This window comes from Centruroides vittatus, unplaced genomic scaffold (genome assembly GCF_030686945.1).
Source record: "Centruroides vittatus isolate TY-2023 unplaced genomic scaffold, ASM3068694v2 contig_484, whole genome shotgun sequence".
In the NCBI taxonomy this organism is placed as follows: Eukaryota; Metazoa; Arthropoda; class Arachnida; order Scorpiones; family Buthidae; genus Centruroides; species Centruroides vittatus.
In genome coordinates, this window is record NW_027122274.1 from 1,647,437 (window position 1) to 1,671,087 (window position 23,651).

Here is a 23,651-nt window from a genome sequence, read left to right on the forward strand (position 1 = left end):
GCGACCGGGTGGTGAGGGACGGGGCCCGACATATCCGAACGGACCACCCCCCGAAAAATTCCTGGGGATTATTCGACCCGGTCGGATTCGATCCCGGGTCCCCCAGAGCGGTAGGCTGCCACCTTTACCGCTCGGCCATCCGGCCGTCTCAGTATGTCTTTAGAGTACAGTATGGTCGTCATCAGGGTCTTTTTTTAAAATTCTTTCCGCCCTATGGGCACTAAAATGGCCTCTTTTAGCAAGCCCATTATTGGTTCGGTCGGAGTGGTGAGGGACGGGGACCGACATATCCGAATGGACCACCCCCGAAAAATTCCTGGGGATTTTTCGGGGGTGGTCCGTTCCGGGGATTTTCCTTCCGGATTTGATCTCGGGTCCCCAGAGCGGTAGGCTGCCATCTTGACCACTCGGCCATCCGTCATCAGGATCGTGTTCGGTAATCTCTAAAAGCGAAAAGCAACAATGCCTTCGTAAGATCTTGCAATAAATGTCACGACGGCCAGCCTAAAAGTCCTTATCATCATAGCAGAATCCACGATAAGTAATATCACCAAATACGTTATCCCCGACATCCGAGACAAATTGCTGCCCCGGACAGAATTCAAATGCGATACCTGAAACTAAGCCTGGGACTCCCAGCCACCATTCTCACTTTTAAGACAGTGATTCTTAACCAGGGGTCCGTTGACCCCTGGTTAAGAATCACTGTCTTAAAAGGTCTCACTCGTCACATCGGTCCGTTTATTTCTAATTCTAGTGAGATTGGGAGTGGAGTGGTGTGATAAGTCTTTTATATTTATTAATTATAGAAATTTAAAAAAAAAAACTTTTTCAACAGGTATTTTTGAAGGTTTCTAGTTTTCAAGATCTACCATGTCTATCTCTTATTATCACGATCTCCCCACTGAAAAAAAAAAAACATGCCTCTCGAAATTAAACCAGTGTTCTACTGTTTCTCTCCCCATTTCCTTTGATGACATTTGACTTCAGATTTTCCCAAAAACTAAGATGTCATTACCAAAAATTACGTATGAGGATATATATACCTACTTGCAGAGCCGTAACTAGGGTATGGCCAATGTGGCCCCCGCCATAGGCGCCGATTTAATAAAGGCCCCAACGAGAAGGTTTCAGAATAATATGTATTCGAAATTAATAACACAAAAATATTTTTATATTTATATTTACATAGTATTTTGAATGTCATTAGACAATTTTTTTACAATAGCTTTTTTTAGAATAAAATAATTATATTTTTAATAATAAAAATTAAAAATGCACCATTTTTATTCTTGGCCATAGGCGTCCAAAACCCTAGTTACGGCTCTGCCTACTTGATTCTCCTGGAATTTACGCTGCGAGTCATTAAAAAGCTTACAATTATTTCATCAGGTGAAGTAAATATGTTTATGGAAAAGTAGACCTTGGCCAACGGTCAAGAACGTTATATATATTTGTTTCTTGATTGACTATATATATATATAATCAGTACTGGTTCATCTATGAAAAGGATAGCAAAATTCTTCCTGGACATTCTGCATGGCAGACTAAATCGATTTTTTAATACAAATGAAAACTATTTCATAAATAAAAAGCTTTCATACGAAAGCATAGGTTAATTTTTGTTTTAAATATGTTACTGTATTATTACAAATTGGATAAAATCCACAAGACTACAGCAACAATGCTTACAAGTTAATAGAACATTTAGGATATGAGTTGCATAAATGGAACAAGGGATCAGTTATCATACACTTTAAAAATATACCAAGACTAAATTGAGTCAAATCTGCTATACATTGTATACACGTATAAGCAGTCAATTTTTCTGAATAAGATTTTTTGCATAGGTTTAATTTCTACAAGATATTGATACTGATTTAATATTAACTTTTCTCTCTATGCATTTTCATGCCCTTAATACACACAATACCCTTTAATGGAGCAGAAAAATATAGGAAAAGTTCAAGCATTTGTAATTTATAAAAAGTCACTATTTTCAATTGATTTAATTTTAGAAAAATTACTTTTGTCTAAATTTAATACTTTGTTGTCTTTTAAAATCAAAACACATTTAATGAAAAACTTCTGGTAAAACAATTTATTGTACAATCAACTGAAGTCTCCAAACCATATTCTTAATAAAATAAAGCTGATAGTTTCTATAAATATTTTAAAATACAAATTGAATTTTATATTTTTTAATATATCTAAAACATGATTTACTCTACAATTTACAGTCAATTTGATAAAATCCGTTTTAACATCAAGAATTTTAAAAATTTATAGTCAACTCTAGTTTGATTTTTGCTCTGCTGGAGCACAGCTAGAGAAGATTCTTCATTTAATTTTATATTAACAACAAACCAAAATGAAAGAATCAAATTGATTTTTTGAAATAAAATAATTTAGAGAATGACAAAGTAGAATTATATGACTGGATGTAATGAAGAAAATTTGGGATAATTTTTGTCTATTTATTTTTGTTTCAACAAATTGTATAAATAACATTTTGAGAAATGTAACAAACAACAGAGTATCTCAATCTTTTTACCAATGACAAATATATTCAATAAAAAAGCTTTGACAGTCTTTGTACACTAGCAACAAACTGGAATGTTGGTGCATTAATTTTAAAGTTATTCCTAAATTCATTTCATAAATTATTTAAATATCTGACAAAATTCAAATGCCAGATATTTTTTTCACAGCTAAAATTTCTCAAATCTGAGAAATTATTTCATCATTTGCTTATTTATATCAAAACAATTTCCATTACTTAAATAAAAATCAACTGATACAATGCTGAGAAAATAGTTTCTAATAATTTTCACAATTGTTTTGAGCAGAAGTGGTTTTAAATTAAAAAGAAATTAAAATTTTTTTATTTTATATAACAATTTAGATTTAATAAAATTTGAACGGAATGGTCATATAAAATTAAATAAATCAAGTTTTCACTATTGTCATAATTCATCTTTTGAAAACATTTCTTGTACAGTCTTTTTGTCTAAAATAGTTGAATCATTCTTAATGACAAATTTCTGAAAAACTGTCCTGGTCATAAATAATCTGAAAGCTTCCACATTAGCAGAAGGATTCAAAGATTTTTTTGATATATCATCATCATTATCTTCTATGGATGTGTCCTTAAAATCACTAGAAATGTTTCTGAATTGAATCAGTTCTCTGATTTTCAAAAGTAATGTCATAACATCTTGATCAATGTCAAGAAGTTTCTCTTTTCCCATTAGTTTTTCAAGGGCATGTTGAAATTCAATTTCCTCACTTTCTTCTTTATGTCCAAGCTGTTTTGACAAATCAACTAACTGATCTATATCTACCTTAATCTTTTGTAAATTTTGTAATTTATAAGAGAGTTCACGCATTCTCTGATATGCTCCAACAATATTCCATTTTTCAGAATTAGATTGTGAATCACTAGGTTCTTCAGTAGAAGTTGTGTTTTCCAGAACTTTTGCATTCTCTTTGCCTGAAACATCTTTCTTCTGTATGTTATCTACAAAAAATAATTTTAAAAATAAATATTTTTAAGCATACTGAATTATAATGAAACTAATAATAAAAATAATAAAATTATATTCACTAGAGAAAGCAGCTGCATCGGCTATAGACACAACCAAATCTGGATGTTGTCGAAAAGCATTAAGGAGCAATTGTCCATCTTCAGAAAATAAAAATACCATTGGGATTTTAATATCATCATTTCCATCTCCGGACATGGCAAACATAGGTGATGACTGAGAGCTGGTACCAGGATTATTATCTAAAAACAGTGTGTGTAAACAAGTAAGTACAGTACCTCCAATATAGATAAATCATATAAAAGGAAATTTACCTAATACAATTCCAGCAATGGCACCAGCATTCTGAATGTGACGAGCCTGCAACAATTAAGTAATGAGTAAAAAATTTTAGAATAAACTGATTTAAAGATTTAACTTGAAGATCCTTACCTTTTCTATAAACATACAATCTCCTCTTTCAATGACTGCAATTTTACCTTTCAAAGCAGCAGCATTGTATATCTGACAACAGGCTCTTAAGGGTTGGGCAACCTCAATTTCTGATTGAATCTTAAAATCCATACAGAAATACTGATTAATATAGTTAAGATACATTAAAATTAAATTCATTACTTACAGGAGATTTGTCCTTTAAATCTATACCAAATTGGGCTGGTCCAGCATTCAAAACAATTCTGATATTATTGGGAAGTGAGAAGTAAACAACATATAAGTGTTGCTCTGAAAAGAATAGTATAATAAATTAACATTAATTCTTTTAAATGCTGTTTGCATAAAAAATTTAACACAGTGGGTGATCAGTTAACAAACAAATCTGTTCCAAGACTTTGTTCACTATCCAAATTGTTCATAAACCAATTATCAATTTACCATAGGTTTATATGGGAATTTGATTAATTCTTCTGGAAACTCCAAAAAAATAAAAAAATAAACACACTTTCTTACTATGTTTATTTATATGTAATAATAAAAATACATATCTACACAGTCTTGCATTTTTATTAGTCATGTTTTTTCCATTTGTGGGGGTTAAAGAATCTGTCTAATGTCGATTGCTTTTCTCTTTTCTTCAGGATTTTTCAGAATTAATAGCATTGTAATTGTAAAGATCCCCAAAGCCTATTAACCTCAACTGGTTTGGATGCCATTCTAAGACAGTTGTTTTGAAGTGGGAGGATGTCAGAAGATCTTTAATAGCAGATATCGGCATTAATCCTCTTTTTCAGAATAAAACATGAGATAAATTGAACATAGAATATTTGACTTCCCCCTCACCATCCAGTACTCACTACTCTATTTACGTTACGTGGATTATGTTACGTCCTTATAGCCTGGGAAGGCACCGATGAAACCTTTTGTACCTTCATGCGGCAAGTCTCTAATATATATCCCTCCATCAATTTTACGTGGGAAAAAGAAAGTAATGCGGCTATAGCTTTCTTAGATCTGTGCATACATAGATCCTCAGAAGCACTACTTTTCTCAGTTCATCACAAGTTCAATATGCTACCGTACATCATCCCAGCAAATGCATTCCAGCCTGCACATTATGTTGATGTCGCCATCGCCGCCCTACTGAGAAGAACATTCTTGCTACCATCACCCCAAGAGCTTATAAACAGTGAGCTAAACATTAACCTAGCGGTACGTGCAGCAGGCTTTTCACGTGCTAAATACACACATCTACTCAGCAGAGTCAAAAAATGCTGTTTCCAAGCACCATGTTAACCAACAGGAGGGAAGTTACACTTGTACAACCAGCGTTACCATACCTCGGTCCACTTTCTCTATGCACCTGCCGCATGTTTATTCAACAAGATCTTCTCCTGCCTCTTTCTCTGTTACCGAGCCATGTGCAGACTTCTCTGAGACGACCGGGATAAGTTCTCCATCTTTGAGAAATCAGGAATTTATGCGGTTCCATTGGAAAATCCCATAACGGGAATTAATACAAGATATGTTGGGGCCACAGCAACAATGTTGGCTACCCACTTGGAAAAACATTGGACAAGATGATGTGGCAAAAGAAAGGTGCAATACTGAACTTGCAAGAAGGGTGTGCGACATGAATTACAATCCGTTATGGGCTCACTCTACTATACTCAGGGCTTGCAACAACCGAAGGCTTCTCTTTATATGGGAGTCACTATATATAACAACATTGGAAACGTGCAACGCACCTACTGTAGAACTGCCCAACATATGGATCACCCTATACCAGTGGTTCCCAACCAGTGTTCCGCGGAACACTGGTGTTCCGTAAGCATCTCCCAAGTGTTCCGCAGATTTAGTTGCAAATCGGAAAGTGTACAATCGTATTCGAGTCGCCGAATATCAAAAAATTAAAATCATAAAATTTTCATAAACTTAAATATATATGTACAGTACGACTCGTACTTATGGAGTGTACTACTGTTTCGAGTAAGATAAAGGCAATGATAAAAACTGAATGAAATATGTAACAAACATCAGGCACAAGTTTCCCATTAAAGTTATTTAGGTATATTTTTTCCTGTCTTAGAATTGGCGTTAATAATATGAGTAGAGATTTTGAATTATAACTGCTCAATTCTAATAAAATAACTGATGACAAGCTTATGTATTTCATATTAACTTAAGTGTTCCGCTAAAGAAAATTGCTCACAAAAGTGTTCTGCATCCTAGAAAAGGTTGGGAACCACTGCCCTATACAAACGATTAAATGGTGATTTACATCATCTGTCGCACTATTGACAGGAAACAGCACCACGCATGCGCCGTATTACATCACATTTGCAACATTGTACAAATTTGAAAATTGTAGCAGATTCATATCGAATATTGTAAAAAATGCTTTTATTTAAATTTTGTATGTGTTCTTCTTTTCAAACGTTCATGTTCGATATAAAAATCTCTTATTCGCCTGAAGACGACAAATACATTCGTCGAAAGCGCTCAAAAGAAAATATTTGGTAACGCCATACACAGTGAGTTCTCTTCATATTAATATTACTTGGCGTGAATAGCATACTAGACTTTATTAAAACATCTCACCCCAAGTTTCGATTATGAGCCCTTCAATGTTCTTTTATTTCTCAGATGTGATTTTTGTTACTCCTTTAGCTGCTTGAATCATCTTGATTATACTGTATCTTTCTTAGATAAGATTTAACTGCAGCCTACTGTAGACCTGTTCAAGCCATACTGCCCAGCAAGAACAAACATCTGCCCACTCTCTACTTTTGCTATTATACTCTCACCTGTTGAAAATAAAAACCAATGCAAAACTTAACGAGTGCCCACCCGACAGTCTCGCAAATACTATAAAAAAATTCTTTCTGTCAGGAAAATTAAAAGGCTGGAATTACAAGGGAGAGTTTCAAAGTTTGGAGGAACAGTATCCAATCAGTATATACTGGGTTGAGCGTTGATGTCAATGTCTCCCGTGCTCTGAAAAGTTTTGAATTGTTGCCTGAAGACAAGGGAAGACCAATTGGTATTCATTATTTTATGTTGTTTCTTCCTGTTTTTGTTCTGTGAAGTCTTCATTATCCAAACAAAAATTTTTCATGAAAGTGTTCATTGTCCAACTTGTTCGTAGCCCTAACTGTTTGTTAACCAATCACCCACTGTAAATTTGACAGATTATTCTAGTTGATATAATCCTTTTAATTCTAAATTTAATTCAAAATTCACATATAAGCAATCAAATTTATGTATCCAAAATATTTTATAGTTTATAACACATTCATATTCTACATCATTAGCACAGATGTCACCTAATGTTTGATGTCTTGCCATATTTATTGTATAATCTCTCAATTTTCAGTGGATGTTTTTATTAAATTATTATAAGAGAAAAGGCAAAAATATGCAGAATTGATATTTGTTTGGATTCTCAATATGTATTTTCAGTTATTTTTATTGTTACCCCTTTTTATTGCTTTTTTCCAGCTTCAATATTTCCAAAGATGTAAGGCCTGGACAGGTGATCTGAATCATATTATATATAATACTATTTAATACTTCTCTCAATATTATCTTTTCTATTTTAAAACCATCTTGCATTTACTGTTTATCCAATTTTGTTGTGTAATTTACTAAAACTTCTTACCTTGTTTTTAAATTATATTATGCTAAGTAATATCCTTTCAATTTTTCTTTTGCTTTTTGATAACTTTCCAAATCTTAATTCCATAAAAATCACACAATCTCCTTTGAGAACTTACATAAATAAATAGAATTTTGGACTTTTTAAAATATTTTGACTATTTTTCTCTATCGATCACTTTTTTGTTGTATTCTTCCTAGTCTTCTTTTATCTTACTTTGCAAATAAGTTAAGTATATGGCAGTCTTGGTTTGATAGATTTAAAAATTTACAAAAACAAAAACTTAGCTTCCTTTCCTTCTGCATGCTCTCAGTGCTTCTGAAGTTATTTGATCTCTGTTATTTCTTTTAACTATTTAATACTACAGGATGACATGTTTGAACTATATCGGTTAAAAAAGTTTCTGGATTTTCTAGTTTTATAGTACAACATTTATTTCAAAAACAAAAAATAGTTTAGTCAAGAGAATAATTGTCATTACATTTGAGCACTTTTTTCCATTGATTGACAGGTCACAGATTCCGGATGAATAAAATTCAGGCATTTTGACTTGAAAATTGCACTTGCAAAGTTCTTCATCTCTTTATCATTAGCAAACTGCTTTCCATTCAAGAAGTGTTCATTGAAGAGATGATAGCTGGATTGTGCAATATCTGGGCTATACTGGAAAATGAAAGAATCTGCCAGTCAAGATAAAACAGCTTCTGTTGGATGAACCTTGATGTGTGTGCTCTCATGTCATGAAAATAGTGCACAATGCTCACCTGTGGTCATTTAGTGTGGAAGGCATCAGTTGAGTCAGTAGGTTTTTGGAAGTTATAATGGTATTCCATGGAAGCATTTTCCAATAGACTGATCCACAAACATCCAACCAAATATACAGCATAACCTTGCACTGAGGCAATTCTTCTGGCTTTGGTATTTCATATGATGCTTGACCAACATCTGTCCATGACCTTGTGTGCTTGAAGTTGACATAAGGCCCATTTTCATCTTCTATAATAACAATTTTATACCAAATTTATAATATAATGTGATAATTTGGTCAGGAGAAAGCACTGACAAACTTGACACATTAAAACAGTTGGTATCACCATCAAGAATACATTTTCACTTATGATTGTGCACCTAAACACCCTTCGTTTACATACCCCAAAAGAAACTTCTACATGCCATTTATCACAGAACAATTTCAAATATTATAGAGAAGGCTTATAAAATTCTAAATTTTCCATCAACACAATATTTTGATTTTATGTTCTTCAAGCCTTTTTTAATGAAACTTTATACTTTTATCCAGAAGTGATTTGATTTTGTTTTTGTTTTTATTCTATTCCACGTGATTCTGCCCGTGGCAACCTTTGCTAAACCATTTCTTATACATTTGCATTTTAGCTAATATATTGTCATCGCTTCCAATTTCCACTGTTGTTAATACTCTGACATCTTCAATTTATGATGGTAAGATATTGCTATTGCTCAACATATAATCTATCGTTGACTCTTGGCTGTCTATTTCTGTGTACTTACTTATATGTATACAAAAAATACAAAAAAAGAATATGCACTTTTGTATACATATATTGCTTTTTGTGAGGGGAAAAAAGGCTTTTTCTTATTCAAAACCAAACTCTGTGCAAAACTGTAAAAGCCTTACTCCATTCTAAATTATGACTTCTTTATTGTATCTTTGCATTATTCCTGGTAAATTGCCATTATGTGCATTACGATTATCAAACAAAAAAAGTTTTCTTATTTGTTTAGTTTGTTTAGTATGCTTTTCAGTTCATAGTGCTCTTGTCTCATTGTTTTCCTTCCTCAGATGCATATATTGACAGAGAAATTAGGCCTCCTCTATCCACTTTTAAGGTTAAGTCCAATATTCTGTCACTAATACATCAGTATCAATCACTGTTTGGCTTAATGACAAAGAAATCCAAGTTTTACCCTATCCTGCAAATCCCACAGAGAATTAGTGAAATATTGCAAAAAAAGAAAATGAATGAACTGAAACCCCAAACATTGCAAGACCTGAAAGACAAAGTATGCTTTGCTTGAAACCATGTGATGCCTGATAACTATTGTCAACTTGAAGAATTGATGCCCTGAAGAATACATGCTATAATTAAATCCAGAGGCCTAAATCCTAAATACCAACTGTATTCAAATCAGTGGCGTAGCGTAGTGGGGGCAGCAAAATTTCACAATAAATAATATCTTGTAAAAATACCTAAATAGGGGGCGGCAAAATTTTCCTCCACCCCGGGCGGCTGACACCCATGCTACGCCACCAATTCAAATACAATATTGTTTAAGATAAAACATTTTCAACCTGATTTGTGTTCTTTTTCTAATATTTTGAAATATACAAAAGTGCATATTCTTTTTTTTTTTTTTTTGGGTTTTGTAAAAGATAGCAGCATTTTATTTGTGATTAAATTATTTTTTCAAAAAATTTGTATTTCATTTTATCATTATGCACCTCTACATACTGGCTTTTAGTGCTCATAGTCATATTTGCAGGATATTTTATTATTATTTAACCATCATATTTCTGCAAAAAATGCTCAACAATGCATAAATTATTATACTATGATATTCTAATATTTTCATTCTGCTACTTGTAAATATTTTAAATATAAACTATATTTAAGCATTAATTTTTTAAATACTAAAATCAATTTAATTTCAAATTTAGTACACAATAATTCATTTATTTTGGTTTTTTCTCACTGTAACTTATAGAGTAATTTTAATGTTAAAGTAATAATAGAGTAAACATTTCATATATACCTTGTTGGCTTTGGGTTTTAGATAACTCAATCATTTCTTGCATGAAGAGGACCCCTTCTTCTCCATCCTCAGCAGTATCTGCCTGCAAAATTTAATTGTGCAAATTAAATAAACTTTACTTTATGTATAACATACAGAAAATTAAATGCTGTTAATACAAAATTGATTCAACCTGAGCTGTATTATGAACAAGTTGAATTCTTCCATCAGCCAACATAACCACATTTATTCCCATTTTCTTTATAATTCTTAGATGATCTTTATTTGTAGCTTGGAATTCTGAAGCATGTAATCTCTGAGTTCTAAAAATGTATGAAAGAAACAAAACTTAACACATTCTATTTGTCTTTTGTCCTTATTTTTAAAATAAACTCATTATAATCTATAGTCATTATACATATACTGAAATTACCTAGGTATTTTGGGAGGACAAATCCCTTCAACTAGATTTTTTAATGGTTGACGGATGGAATGAGCAAAATTTTTTCCTTCAGGAAACAGATAATGAGTGTTAGGGCAGGTATGAGTAAATTCGTCTTCATTGGAATCTATTGTTGTAGATGATGATGACTGGAATGTAACTTTCTGGGTGAAAAAAATTATATTGTTATTTTGTTACTAATAATTATTAAACACAATGCATTGGATTTCTTTGTGTGTGTGTGTGTGTAATTTTAAGTAAAGTTAAAGTATGGTGCTGTAAGCTATAATGTGTTTAACAGGAAGTCTTATGAGAAATTAGTGATATATGATACTACACTGTTAAAATCTGCATTAACATACTTTGTTACAATTATTTAATATAATTTAATACAGTAAAACCTGTCTAAAGTAGACCATCTGTAAAATGGAAACTTTCCTGAATGAAAAATAAATCTCACAACAAATGATTTGCAGTGTAAAAATACTATTATAAGATGAAAATGAGTAACACAGAAATAGGAGACTTAGGTTATACAGTATTATAAAATTAGCACCCGAAGTAAAACAGAATATTTTGACAAATTCTAAATCATAATTAATGTTGTAACTTGCAGTTTTGTATCATAGTCAACTTCTTGGTGACATTGGATGTCACAATATTATTTTTCCTTTATCCAATTTCAGAAATCTTGTTTGTTATATCAGTGTAAGTTCTGACCTTTTGACATGTACAAGAGGGTTTTGAAAAGTAAGATACATTTTCTAGAAAAAAGGTGTGTTATTGATAGAAAGTTGAAAGTACACAAGAAGAATTAAGGAAACAAATTGTTTTTACACAATTTTTTCAATAACTATGGAGACTATGCCAGTTTATTTAAACTGGTATTGACGAAGTCTGAGTCCCAATTGTTGAACCAACAACAAAGTTCTGCATAAACATCCTCATCTGTATTGAATTCTTTTCCTGAAAGCTGTTTCTTCAAGGAACCAAACAAACAATCTGATGGTGCAAAGTTAGGGTGGTATGAGGCAGAATTTCCCAATGATTATGGTGCAACCAGATAAGGTGTGCATTGTGCACTGTGGGGAGTAATGTTGTCATGCAACAACGCTATCAGTCAGAGCTCGGGTTGTTTGTAGCAGATGTTGACTTTGTTTCTCTAGCATTGCACAATAATGTGGAAACAATAAGTACTGCACTGACTGTTTCCCTCCTTTGGCAAGATTTCCACAAACAGGATGCCTTAATGATCCCAGAACAGTGGCCATAAGTTTGTGAACTGATGAAATACCTCAGAATTTCTTGCATACAGGAGATAGTGGGTGTTTCCAGCTCATAGTCTTGCTTTCTTTCTCGTGTATACCCATGACAAACTCATGTTTAATTACCTGTAATTATATGAGCCAGAAAACTGTCACTTTCGGATATATACTGCATCAGATTCTCCAGATATAGCCCCATGCCTGTTAAATTGCACTGTTCTGACAGATTGCCAGGTATCCAATGATCACACACTTTGTGAAGACCCAGAATAACTGTAAACAATTTCATACATAGTTGTATGAGGCAAGCCCACCATCTCTACAATCTCATGTAATTTCACTCATTGATTTTCATGAACAATACCCTCAGTATGCACAATGTTCTCTTCAGTCTTGCTAGATCTCCATGCAGCAAGACTGAAGAGAACATTGGAGGCCTGTCCACCCACTGTTGATCTTCAACACATCTGACTTTAAATTCATTGCACCTAAAACACACTTGTGATTCTTCATTATCACATAGTCCCCATAGACAGAAACCATTTTATGATGAATATCATTTGGCAATGTCAATTTTGCTTACAAAAAATGGATTACTTTGCAGATGCCCATGGTGAACCACTCTCGAATGGTTGCAACATCTTTCAACTGAACTTAGCCACTGGATGGCATCACCATTTCATTGGCCTGGTGTCCTTCCTTCTCGCTATCTCTGAGAAAAAAGAAATATGTTACCTTACTTTTCAAAAACCTCTTGTATGTGATGTCATAAGGTTGAAATGTTGCTACATATATAAAAAGTGGAGAACTAAAGAAAAACAGTAATAGAGTTATTATTGAGTTTTTCCAAAAGTTTTATTAAATTTAATTTGCATAGATGAATGTTAATTTTGAATTGTTCTTCCAAGTTTGCCTTTATCCAAGACTTTCTTTTTTGGACTTAACATATTAATAATGTTATTCTATCAAACAAAGTGTTTAAAAATTATTTTTAAACATTTTATGTTTGTTAGGATGATATTCTACATTGTTTGATCAATGAGGTAAAAATGGGCTTAAAAAATATTTAATCTAAAATAAAAACTTTTGCTTGTTAGCTGTTCCATAATTTTGTGAAAATAGCCCACTATAAAATATATCCCATAGAAAATTGCAAGAACAAAACAAAGTAATTGTTGAAAGCAAGATATTAATATGCAGTTTAAAAGCTACCACCTCAAGTATTAAAATAATGCTTTTTCTATTTCATTTCCATTGTCAACAAATCATTGCACATATACAAAAGTAATCAGGCCCAAATATTCTATAAAAATCATTAATTTCCAGATTATTTAGACTACCTATCAACAATAAAAATACAGGGTAATCATAATTTACATTTCAGTTTGAACCCTTATAAAATAAAAACTACTGGATCAGATGTTTCCAAACGTAAAAATATTATAAAGGAGATAATGAGATTTCATAACCCGCAAAAAAATAACTAGTTTTAAAAAGTCATCACCAGTTTAAGGAAAAATCAAGGTTTATTCCTTAAACTGACATCATACTACACTTTACAAATAAGTCATAGCAGTAGACGTTCATTGTGCTTGTCCACCATTTCCTGCAAGCAACTGAAAGTGCAATGTCATGCTCTCTATTGCATGACATACTGTATGACATGCAATATGAATTTGCATAAACACTGGGTGTTCATAAAGTGCTGTTTTCCCTGGTGGTGACATTTTAAGCTAATTATTTTTTTGCAGGTTATGAAATTCCATTATCTCCTTTATAATATTCCTAGATTTGGAAACATTTGATCCACTAATTTTCATTTTATTGGGGGTTCAAAATTAAAACTTAAATTATGATCACTCCATATAAATAATTTTTTCTAATGTAGGCAGATAGACCACTATCTTTTATTAACATAAATTTAATTAAAAAATTATTACAATTTTAGTATAATTCAAAATAATAATTAACAAAATCAAAACTAAAGATGACATTACCTTTTTTTTTTTTTTTAAACCTTATAACAGAAATCCATTCAGCCCTGTATTCACTGGTCATCAATAGTAATTTGATTGAAAGCATTTATGAATTGCCCCAGTTATGTCAGTGTAAAAATAAATATATACAATTTATCATTTTTATTTATGACTATTATTAATACTGGACAAAGGAAATTAAAGTTTAAAAAAAAAAAAATTAAACAGAAAATAATTTATTAATTTTCTGTTTAATTTTGTTCAGCTTACTGTAGCCTTTTACACAGGATTTTGCCATGAGTTTTGCTTGTTTTCATATTTTAATTTTGTAACACATCAGTTATGTTTAGAAAATTTATTGAGAATCAATGATTTTAATATTTGTTAGAACCATTAAGTTTTTTGCTTTAAATTGGAATTTAAAATCAGAATTGTAACTTGCCTAACTACATAACCCACACCCTCTTTCAGATTATCTCTCAAACAGAAATATTGTGTTTGGTTTATCTGCCCAAATTTACAGTAGTTTGTTACTTAGAAAAAATAAATAAATAAATAATAATAGAATTGTAATCAAGGAAGAAAAAGTAAATTAAAGAAGCAGTTCTAAATATTAGGTGTAGCATTTTCCAGCTTTTCTTTTTCTGCATCAATAAAAAAACAACTCTTTAAAATGAAAATCTATCAAAATGGATAAATCTGGTACTGTTACAGTCCATTTTAGACAGGTTTTATGGTATCACTATTTAATTTAAAAAACACATGCAACATAACAATCCCAATTAAATACACATATAATAATAAAATAGTATTAATTAAAATAAATGTATGTTATTTGCTGTTATAAGATAAACATTTTGATGACAAAAAAATATTTGTTTTATGTCATTAAAATAATCTTCATAATGTTGTTATTTTAATATTAATAATTATATTTTTTATAATTTATAATATACTCCCAGCAAGAAACACCTACTTATGATTAGAATTGATAAGAAAATTGCTCACAGTGAGTGAAGAACTGTTCAATCTGGAGATACTTAGTGGTAAAAGATGAGCTTCTGTCGTAAATACAAAGTCATCTATATCTAAAAGTAATTCTTCTTTGGAAGTAAACAATAAATATAAATATTTTAATGTCTCTGCCAAAACAAATGAATCCATCCTGGAAAAATAATTGACAAATTATTTTGTTTTATATTTATATTAAAAATATAAATATCAAATGTCAATTTACTTTAATTAAAAGTTATTAACAAATAGGATCTATAAGACAACAGTATATCATATTAAACAAGGAATTAACTCTTCTCTGATCCTATCTTTTACTCTTATTTTGAATGAATTAACAAGATTTTCCAATATATGTACTGATAGGTAATTTATGTTTTTTATTTATTACTGTAGATAACTCATAGTAATAAATAAGAGATTTTTAGAAATTTAAGGAAAACTTTGGAATACAGTGATAAAGATCAACAGAATAAAAATATGCATAGAATGTATAAGTAATTTTACTAGCTGTCAAAGAAAACATTTTAGTAAAAACTGGAAACCAATAAAAACATGCAATAAATTTTGTTATTTAGAATCAATATATAAAGGAAAAAATTCACAAAGATAAAACTAACAGGATTAGGAAAACTGAATTATGTAAAGACAGAAATATGATGATATGTTGTGTGGCAGTATTGGTAAGAATAAAAAAATAGTGCATAAATCAATAAGAAATGTGATGTCTAAGAAGACATATAGTGAACAAAGAGATAGAATTATACATGGTTACAATGGATAAATGTACAGCTATAAATAGTTAAACCATAGTTAAACCATACCCAAATGGGCATCAGTAAGAAAAACAACAGTATAATGTTACTTTAGATTACTTGAATGCTTAGAAAAAAGTGCAAATAAAATGGATAGGTTTATAAAAAGCAAGATCAAAAATTACTGAATGAAACAAATGAAACAGTAGAGAAAAGTTACAATAGTAATTATCTAAAAATGTAAATTTTTCTTTATTCCGCTGTAGATATTTTATTACTTAAATAAACTGAATTATCAATTTTAATACTAGAGAATTTTCCATTATCATCACTTATTATGTATACTCAATCATTTCTTTCAATAAAAGCATTATAATCTTTTTATTATCAAATTTATTAATTTACCTATCTTCATGATTACCAGTCCTGACATCTTTTACAGCAGCAAATCCACAAGGAACTCTTGCATATTGTTGCAAACTTTCAAGAACTCTTTTACCAACTTCTAAATAATACGGATCAGTTGTTGCCTAAAAATTTATTAAATAATGCTATTTATACTAATTTAAATGAAAAAATTCACTAGAGCAATAATATATAGTGGTACCTTGTACTTCAAACAACTCTAACTTTGAAACTTCTACAGTTTGAACACAAAATTCAAAAGAAATTTAACCCAGACTTAAAACAGTGCTTCTACATTCAAACTACACATGAAGTGAAAAAATACACATGCTACATAAATGCCATCTGTTTTGTGTCTAAGTTGTCTCTTGCTCTTATTGAAAAAACATCTCATGATATACTTGTGTGTTTTCAGTGCTTTTTTCCACTTTATTTTTGATGTATTTAGTTATATATATAACCAGTAACTACATTAACCATACCAAATGAAAAAAAGAAAGAAAGCAACAAAGCTAAGAGAAAGGTTGTACTATTGATGATTGAGGTGAAAAAAGAACTTGTTGAGAAATGTATGTGATACAGATTTGGCATTTTGGCAGCCTTGTTTAAGATGACAAAGTCAATAGTGCATAACCAGTAAACACAATTTTCTTTTTATTACTGCATTTATGTATTTTATTAATTTGTTATATTGTTTTCATGTTTTAATTTATTATTTAGGGCATTTAATTCTGCTATTTTAGCTTTAAATTATGTGTATTTGCTGTTTAAATTTATTGAAACAGCTATTGTTTAGACTATGGGAATGGATTAATTCACTTTCCATTACAGTCAAACCTGTTTTTATGCGCTCTTTTTATGTGCGATTTTTATTTGTGCGATTTTTTTAATGTGAATTTTTAATTTGTGCGGTATAGTTGGCGACTAGTCTCGTGCGATTCGTCATGTCTTACGTTGACTTATTATAGCTAAATAAACTTATTATAGCATAAATGCACTTATTATAGTAATATTATTGCATGAATATGCGAAAAATGAAATAATTTACTTTTTAAATCAACAAAACACCACCTGGACAAAAATATGTAAAACAGACGATAGACCAGACGATGCAGTCAAGTGCTGACATCTGTTGTCAATAAATTCTATTTCGTACGGTTTTGAGTTATTTTCTATGTGAGACTTTTTTTATGCGGTCCCTGTTGACCGCATAAAAAAAATATTTTTTTAATTGTGTCGTGAAAACTATTATTTACAGCCATTCGTGAAGTTTCGTGAGATTTTTTTTAATGCGTTTTTTTTAATGCGGTCCCTATCCCCCGCATAAAAACAGGTTTGACTGTATTTCTAATGGAAAAAATTTCAAATTTGCAATGATAAAGACTTGAAGATTTCTCAAGGAAATTAAAAACATTAGTGCAAGACTGAAATTATCTGCTGGAAAGAGTAAGGCTAGTTTTGTTACATGGGAAAAGTTGATGGATTTCGAACAATTCCAAGTTTAAATGGCCTTTTGAAACAAATTAATTTCTAAGTATGAGGCACCACTATACATATATATTAAATAAATAAATTTTATATTATATTACATAATTCAAAGCAAAGTAAAATAATAAAAAATGAAACAAAACTGAAAGAAATTTAACTGAATAAAAAGCTGCAAATTAATATTTATTACTTTATCTCATGAATAAAAAACATGCTTATAATAAATATTATCTTGAGTTTTATAACAAATTTTCCAATCTTTTGCTAATGTCCTTTACAAAAATCTTTATTTAAAATTATTTTTCATATTAAAAAAGTCATTTTTAAGGAAAATGAACTATTTTATATTGATAAGTATTTTCACAGCCATAGTGTGTATCTTAATATCAAAAACATTTTAAAAATTTTCAAGAATTTAGCTCAAATCTCAAACATTATTAAGTTAAGTTAGTTATTATGTGAACATTTTATATTGAAAAAACATTATTAAAAGAAATTAATTTAAAATTTGTATTATTAGGTTGCAATGAACTGAGGATTATCATCAAATTATTTTAACAATATAATTCATACTAATCCAAAAAGCACATAAAATTAAAAGTATATAATTTATAAAATTCAATATTAATAATCTATTTTTGCAAAATGAAAACAATACTAAATGACTAAAGATTTCTTTTTTTAATAAGAAATCACTTTAAAATAAGTGAAATTATAACTGTGAATTAAATTTCAACATTCATTACATATGAATTATTTTGTTCAAAACATATTTGTGAAATTTATCAAAGCACATAAGCAATATTTTACCAAAGTTACCAGAAACTGAAAAAATTAAAAACAAAAATTCAACTCAGCAGTTGCTTATTCTTTTTGTCCTTTATCAACAATTATTAAAATATTTTAAATTCATTTAGTTTGATATAAATTAATTCAAAAAAATACTATTTAAATAATAAAAGTTTCATTTTATAATAGAAAAGTTTATATTTGAATATATATTCTTTATCTTTCAGATTTAATTTTCAGAACACTCACTTTATATAAAAAGTAAGTACTTTCTACAAATTCAGGTCTCAAAGGATGTTGTCCCCAATGAACTTGAAAATCAACTGTAAATGCCTGAAAGATATTTTCAAAAGTTATCACTAATAAACAATTTTAAAACATTACAAATACACAGATTATTAAGGGTTGCTTATCATAGATTTATTATTGTATTGAAAATAAAATAATTTAGAGAGAGGTCATAAAAAACAAACCAAAAACAATTCTATATACAAACCACTATTTAAAAAAATATAAAGTTTTGTATTTTTGCTTTTGGATTCTCTGTAATACATGAAACTTAAAAAATAAAATAACTAAATAAAATAAAAAAATACAGCACCATTTAAGTTCTGTAATTTGCACTTATGCTAAATTATATAACTTAATTTTTATAAACAATGTTGTCTGAATCCAGTTTTGGCCAAATCTGACAAGTTAAGAACTTTAAATTTGGACATAAGCAGCATAACTGTTTTGTGTATAGAATTTAAAAATTGATTTTATTTACATACATAATAACATATGTAACCTAATACATTAGTATTACTAAACAATCTGCCAGATTTTTATTGGACTATATTAAGATTAATTAGTAATTAAACAAAACAATTTGATCACAAGTACTTGGTTAAGTATATTAAACATCCCAAAGCCCCATAAATATACCTCTAGTAGCAAATTACTTAGTATTCAATCATTACATAGTGGATTACAATTATTTAAGGCAATCGTTTGGTTATATTTCGATAGGTGGTTAAGCCACCATCTCATGATAAATTTAAATAATTTGTAATTTTAATTTGGAATACTCTGAGGAAATTTATGTACATAAAAATAATTAATTTATAATTATTGAATTTATCATGAGATGGCAACTTATCTCTAGCCAAATTGTTTTGTTTTGGATTATTAATCTGGAAAATTCAGAAGATCATTTAGTTCTGTTTACTTAATCAAATCATTATCCCATTTCAAGAAACTTACATATATTTTTTTATTTGCATCACTGCTTAAACAATTATGAAGCAGAAACAATCATCTGTAACTTTCTTAATATGTTAAATATTAAAGAATACTTTAATTAGAAAGTAACATTAGAAATTCATACATTTATGAGATCAGAATTTCATTCATTAATTTTTAAATTTCAGTAACAAATAACTATTAAGTGATATCAAATTACAATCAAGGTGCTTTATTTAATAACATTTAAAAAAAAAAAAAAAAAAAAAAAAAAAAAAAAAAAAAAAAAAAGAGTTTACCTCTGGTAAAAAATTATGCCTTTGAATAACCTGATACAGCATTTCATGAATTTCTATAGCAGATTTAATATCTCCTTTAAGCACCTAATATAATAAGATGAATTGAAAATATTAAAAACAATTTAATTAGAAACTTTCAAATTAATCAGAAACCTCACCTGGAGTCCTGGCCAAAATGCCAAAAGTGCATCCATGAAATTTCTTGTATTTGTATGAGGTCTGTGCATGTGAACATCCACTAATAATGGACCCTGACTGACATATTTCATCACAGCCGAATAATGCTGCAAAATATATTTATGATCTTAATGCTTTGATCAAAATAATAATAATAATAATAAATATTTATTTCTTATATGTAATAATCTATGCAAATGTTGAAATGTGTAAAAATACTGGAAAACAGTTAGTGGTCTTAAACTTTTGCAAATGACTGTATAGTGACTGAATATTAAAATGGCTATTATTGTGACTATCAAAAAGTTAGACAGCCATTGTTTCATGTAGATTTATTTTGAACTATACACATTTATGCAACTTTGTACAGAAAATAAAGATTTTTCTTTACATACCAAATTAAATTTATTTTTATGAGAAACAGAAACACATTAAAAACATCAGCGTCATGGAATAGCTGACTATTAAAGTGAATCCCTTTGTAACTACAGTCATAAAACTTATTTTAAAAGTCTCATTTTTATGACTTATAACCCAAAAGTCATCTATTTTACCTTATTAAATCTTTCCAAATAAGATTCTTCACCAAGGAGTATATAAGCTTTAAGGCAATATTCATAATAGGAATCAATACCAGCTCCCACACCACTATCTATAACACAAAGTTTATTATATATATGATACAATAAGCTAATTATTTTTATTTCTGTAATATTATAGAAAATTATTATATTTAATATAACTATACATACCTCTTCTCACCCAATCACCATTATGGATATTTAAGACAGTCCCCATTAAGTCACTTGTACGATGTCTTTGTTGCCATAAGTAATCCATTGATGCTTTTGCTTTTTCCTATGAAAATTTATAATTTAACTTTAATACACAAATTATTTAAATATATAGATACAAATATAACAATCATCAAATATTGTAAAATTTATAACCTGACTCATGAAAATATTACACATGAAATACTATAACTATAGCTAAATTGTATATACATTAAGTTTTTACTTCATTTTTATACATATTGCTATCATTGATATTGCATCAAATTCACAAGTTTTATTAACACATAATAATTGTATTTAAATACAGTAAGACCCCACTTAACACTGATTTGATATAACGTGGTCTGCTTGAAGCCTAAAAATAAAAAGCTCAAAATTTACTCTGATTCAAATTATCACAGCATTTCATTGATTCATGTATAATATGATTATTCCTGAACATGAACCAATCAGCAAAAGGTGGCAATTCATTGTAGCACTGTACTTTCCTTAAATCTATGTTAGTTTTGTGCAATTTTGGAAAAAATATAACATCATGGATGCCATAGGCAATATCAACTTTGCTTGGCAAGAATTAACTGATAACTGCATGAATGAAGTGTGGAAGAAGTTATGGCTGGAAGTGTCCAAGAATTCTCAACAAGAAGGGCCTATCACTGTATTGTTAGGTTGACAATTTCGTCAACTTAATCAATACAGAAGTGTAAAGTACTATTTTTAGTATCTTAGGAAACCGACACTAAATGCAGTCGGTAAAACTTCCGTTAACCTAACAAGTACTTTATGTGGATTCAAGATTAGTTTGCCAGGCCTGGGCTTTTAATTGTGCACCGAAAATTTAGTACGAATAACGATAAATATCAAGTCAAAGCAAAAAGTTCAAATATATTTAATTAGTACTATGTACAAATGTCTATAATCCAAACAAAATTTATTAACGAAATTCAACAAGTCAACCCGACAATAAACTCAGCTACTTAGCTTAACTTAATATTAATTCCCCTTTGAAAATTCGACAAATCAAATACTTAGAAGCTATGAACAAAATCTCTTACTAATTAAACGTCTATCCGTCACCTCACTATACGAAGAACCTATTTCCTCAATCCTTTCGATATCGTCAAATCGTCAATCGAACTCCTCTTTAACACCTTGGATCGTCCAATTATCAATCTGGACTTCTATCAGAAAACACTTTGCTTTCGAATTCACCTCTCACTGGAATTCACCTCCTCTTTCTTCGGTTAACGTACGGGTTTTATGCTGTGAGGTGACATCACACTTCAGCTGGGTTACTCCCCTTATTTACATACTTAGTTTGTTAACATTAATTTTTTTTCCTGGCAGCTTTAATTTTCCGACAAAAGCTTATAAACCATTTACAAAGTATTCATCATAATTTTCTGGGATGTTAAGACGGTTTAGTATTTCCTTACTAGTGAGTGTGGGGACTCCCTCCCTCCATTTTTTTTTCTGCGGACCGTTTACTTCCGCTGGGCAGCGCAAGTGCGCGAGATTTTTCCTATGGCGCTTATTTTTTCGTGAGTTGTTTTATCTTCATTTTTCGTTACTAATAAGAGAGTGGTGGGGAACCTTCGTCCTAAATAAACATAAGCCCCAAACAAAATATAATAAAATGGAAAAATAATAATAAAATAAAAATAACGCTCTGACTCAGTTCCTTACAGAAGGACTAGGAGATGTAGACAAGTAGAATATTGGAGAGTTACTGCAGATTTCTGGTGATAGCCATACCAACAATGACCTTCAAGAACTGGCAGAACAAGAAATTCGTGTAGAACTGGAAAATTGTGATTCTGAAAAATAAGAACCCGAAAGAATTTCTTTACAGATTTCCTTATTAAAAGTTTGGTAATGATAACCGAAATCATTGATCAAATTATAACGAATGATCCAGATTTTGAAAGGAGTGCAAAAGCGAAACGAGTCATTTTGGATGCAATCTTCTACTGCCGACATTTGCTTAAAGAAAAAAGCGATAAATGAAACTACATGAGTTTATCACAAAAAACAAGAATTTCATAAGAGCCAGGACCTTCATCACAAAAAATGAACTTTATATTTCTGTGTGCATATGTTTGTGTTATTTAACATACATTATTATGCAAATTAATATAAAAATAAACAATTTTTTCTTTAATTTTAACTTTATTTCTGGTTGCGTGTTCCCCTTTCCTTATTTACTCTATGTTAAAATGATTACTCTATGTCAGTGGTTCTCAAAGAGGGTTCTGCGGAACCCTTGGGTTCCATGAAGCAAGGTCAGGGGTTCCGTAAAGCTACATTGAAAAGCAACTTAAATTTATCTTTGTATACTAGTACATTTATCAATTAACAGGACTTATTATACTGGAAAATTATGGATGCAGCTATTTAGTCTTACAGATCAGAAATAATATTTTTTATTTAGTTCGCAGAGGGACAAACAAGTCCGAAACACAAGCTTAAAGTGTATGTGTTCAGGCAAACTAAATAAAAATTATTATTTCTGATCTGTAAGACTAAATATCTGCATCCATAATTTTCCAGTATAATAAGTCCTGCTAATTGATAAGTGTACTAGTATACAAAGATAAATTTAAGTTATGATAA

At 30.0% G+C, this 23,651-nt stretch overlaps 1 protein-coding gene across 1 annotated transcript in view; it reads right to left on the minus strand.

Annotated features, from left to right (window-relative positions):
• Window positions 1-2,086: 2,086 nt before the first annotated feature.
• Edem2 (ER degradation enhancer, mannosidase alpha-like 2) overlaps window positions 2,087-23,651 on the minus strand; it is a 69,931-nt gene continuing 48,366 nt past the window's right edge. Inside the window, exons 8-22 of the mRNA XM_067273639.1 lie at window positions 20,994-21,099; window positions 20,796-20,893; window positions 20,223-20,348; window positions 20,065-20,148; window positions 18,791-18,874; window positions 16,265-16,389; window positions 15,102-15,258; window positions 10,844-11,016; window positions 10,604-10,733; window positions 10,432-10,513; window positions 4,165-4,268; window positions 3,978-4,097; window positions 3,860-3,905; window positions 3,608-3,787; window positions 2,087-3,520 (exon numbers count right to left, since the gene is read on the minus strand). Coding sequence (XP_067129740.1) covers window positions 2,967-3,520; window positions 3,608-3,787; window positions 3,860-3,905; window positions 3,978-4,097; window positions 4,165-4,268; window positions 10,432-10,513; window positions 10,604-10,733; window positions 10,844-11,016; window positions 15,102-15,258; window positions 16,265-16,389; window positions 18,791-18,874; window positions 20,065-20,148; window positions 20,223-20,348; window positions 20,796-20,893; window positions 20,994-21,099 — 2,169 coding nt within the window. The 3' untranslated portion in view covers window positions 2,087-2,966. The remainder of the gene's footprint in view (window positions 3,521-3,607; window positions 3,788-3,859; window positions 3,906-3,977; window positions 4,098-4,164; window positions 4,269-10,431; window positions 10,514-10,603; window positions 10,734-10,843; window positions 11,017-15,101; window positions 15,259-16,264; window positions 16,390-18,790; window positions 18,875-20,064; window positions 20,149-20,222; window positions 20,349-20,795; window positions 20,894-20,993; window positions 21,100-23,651) is intronic.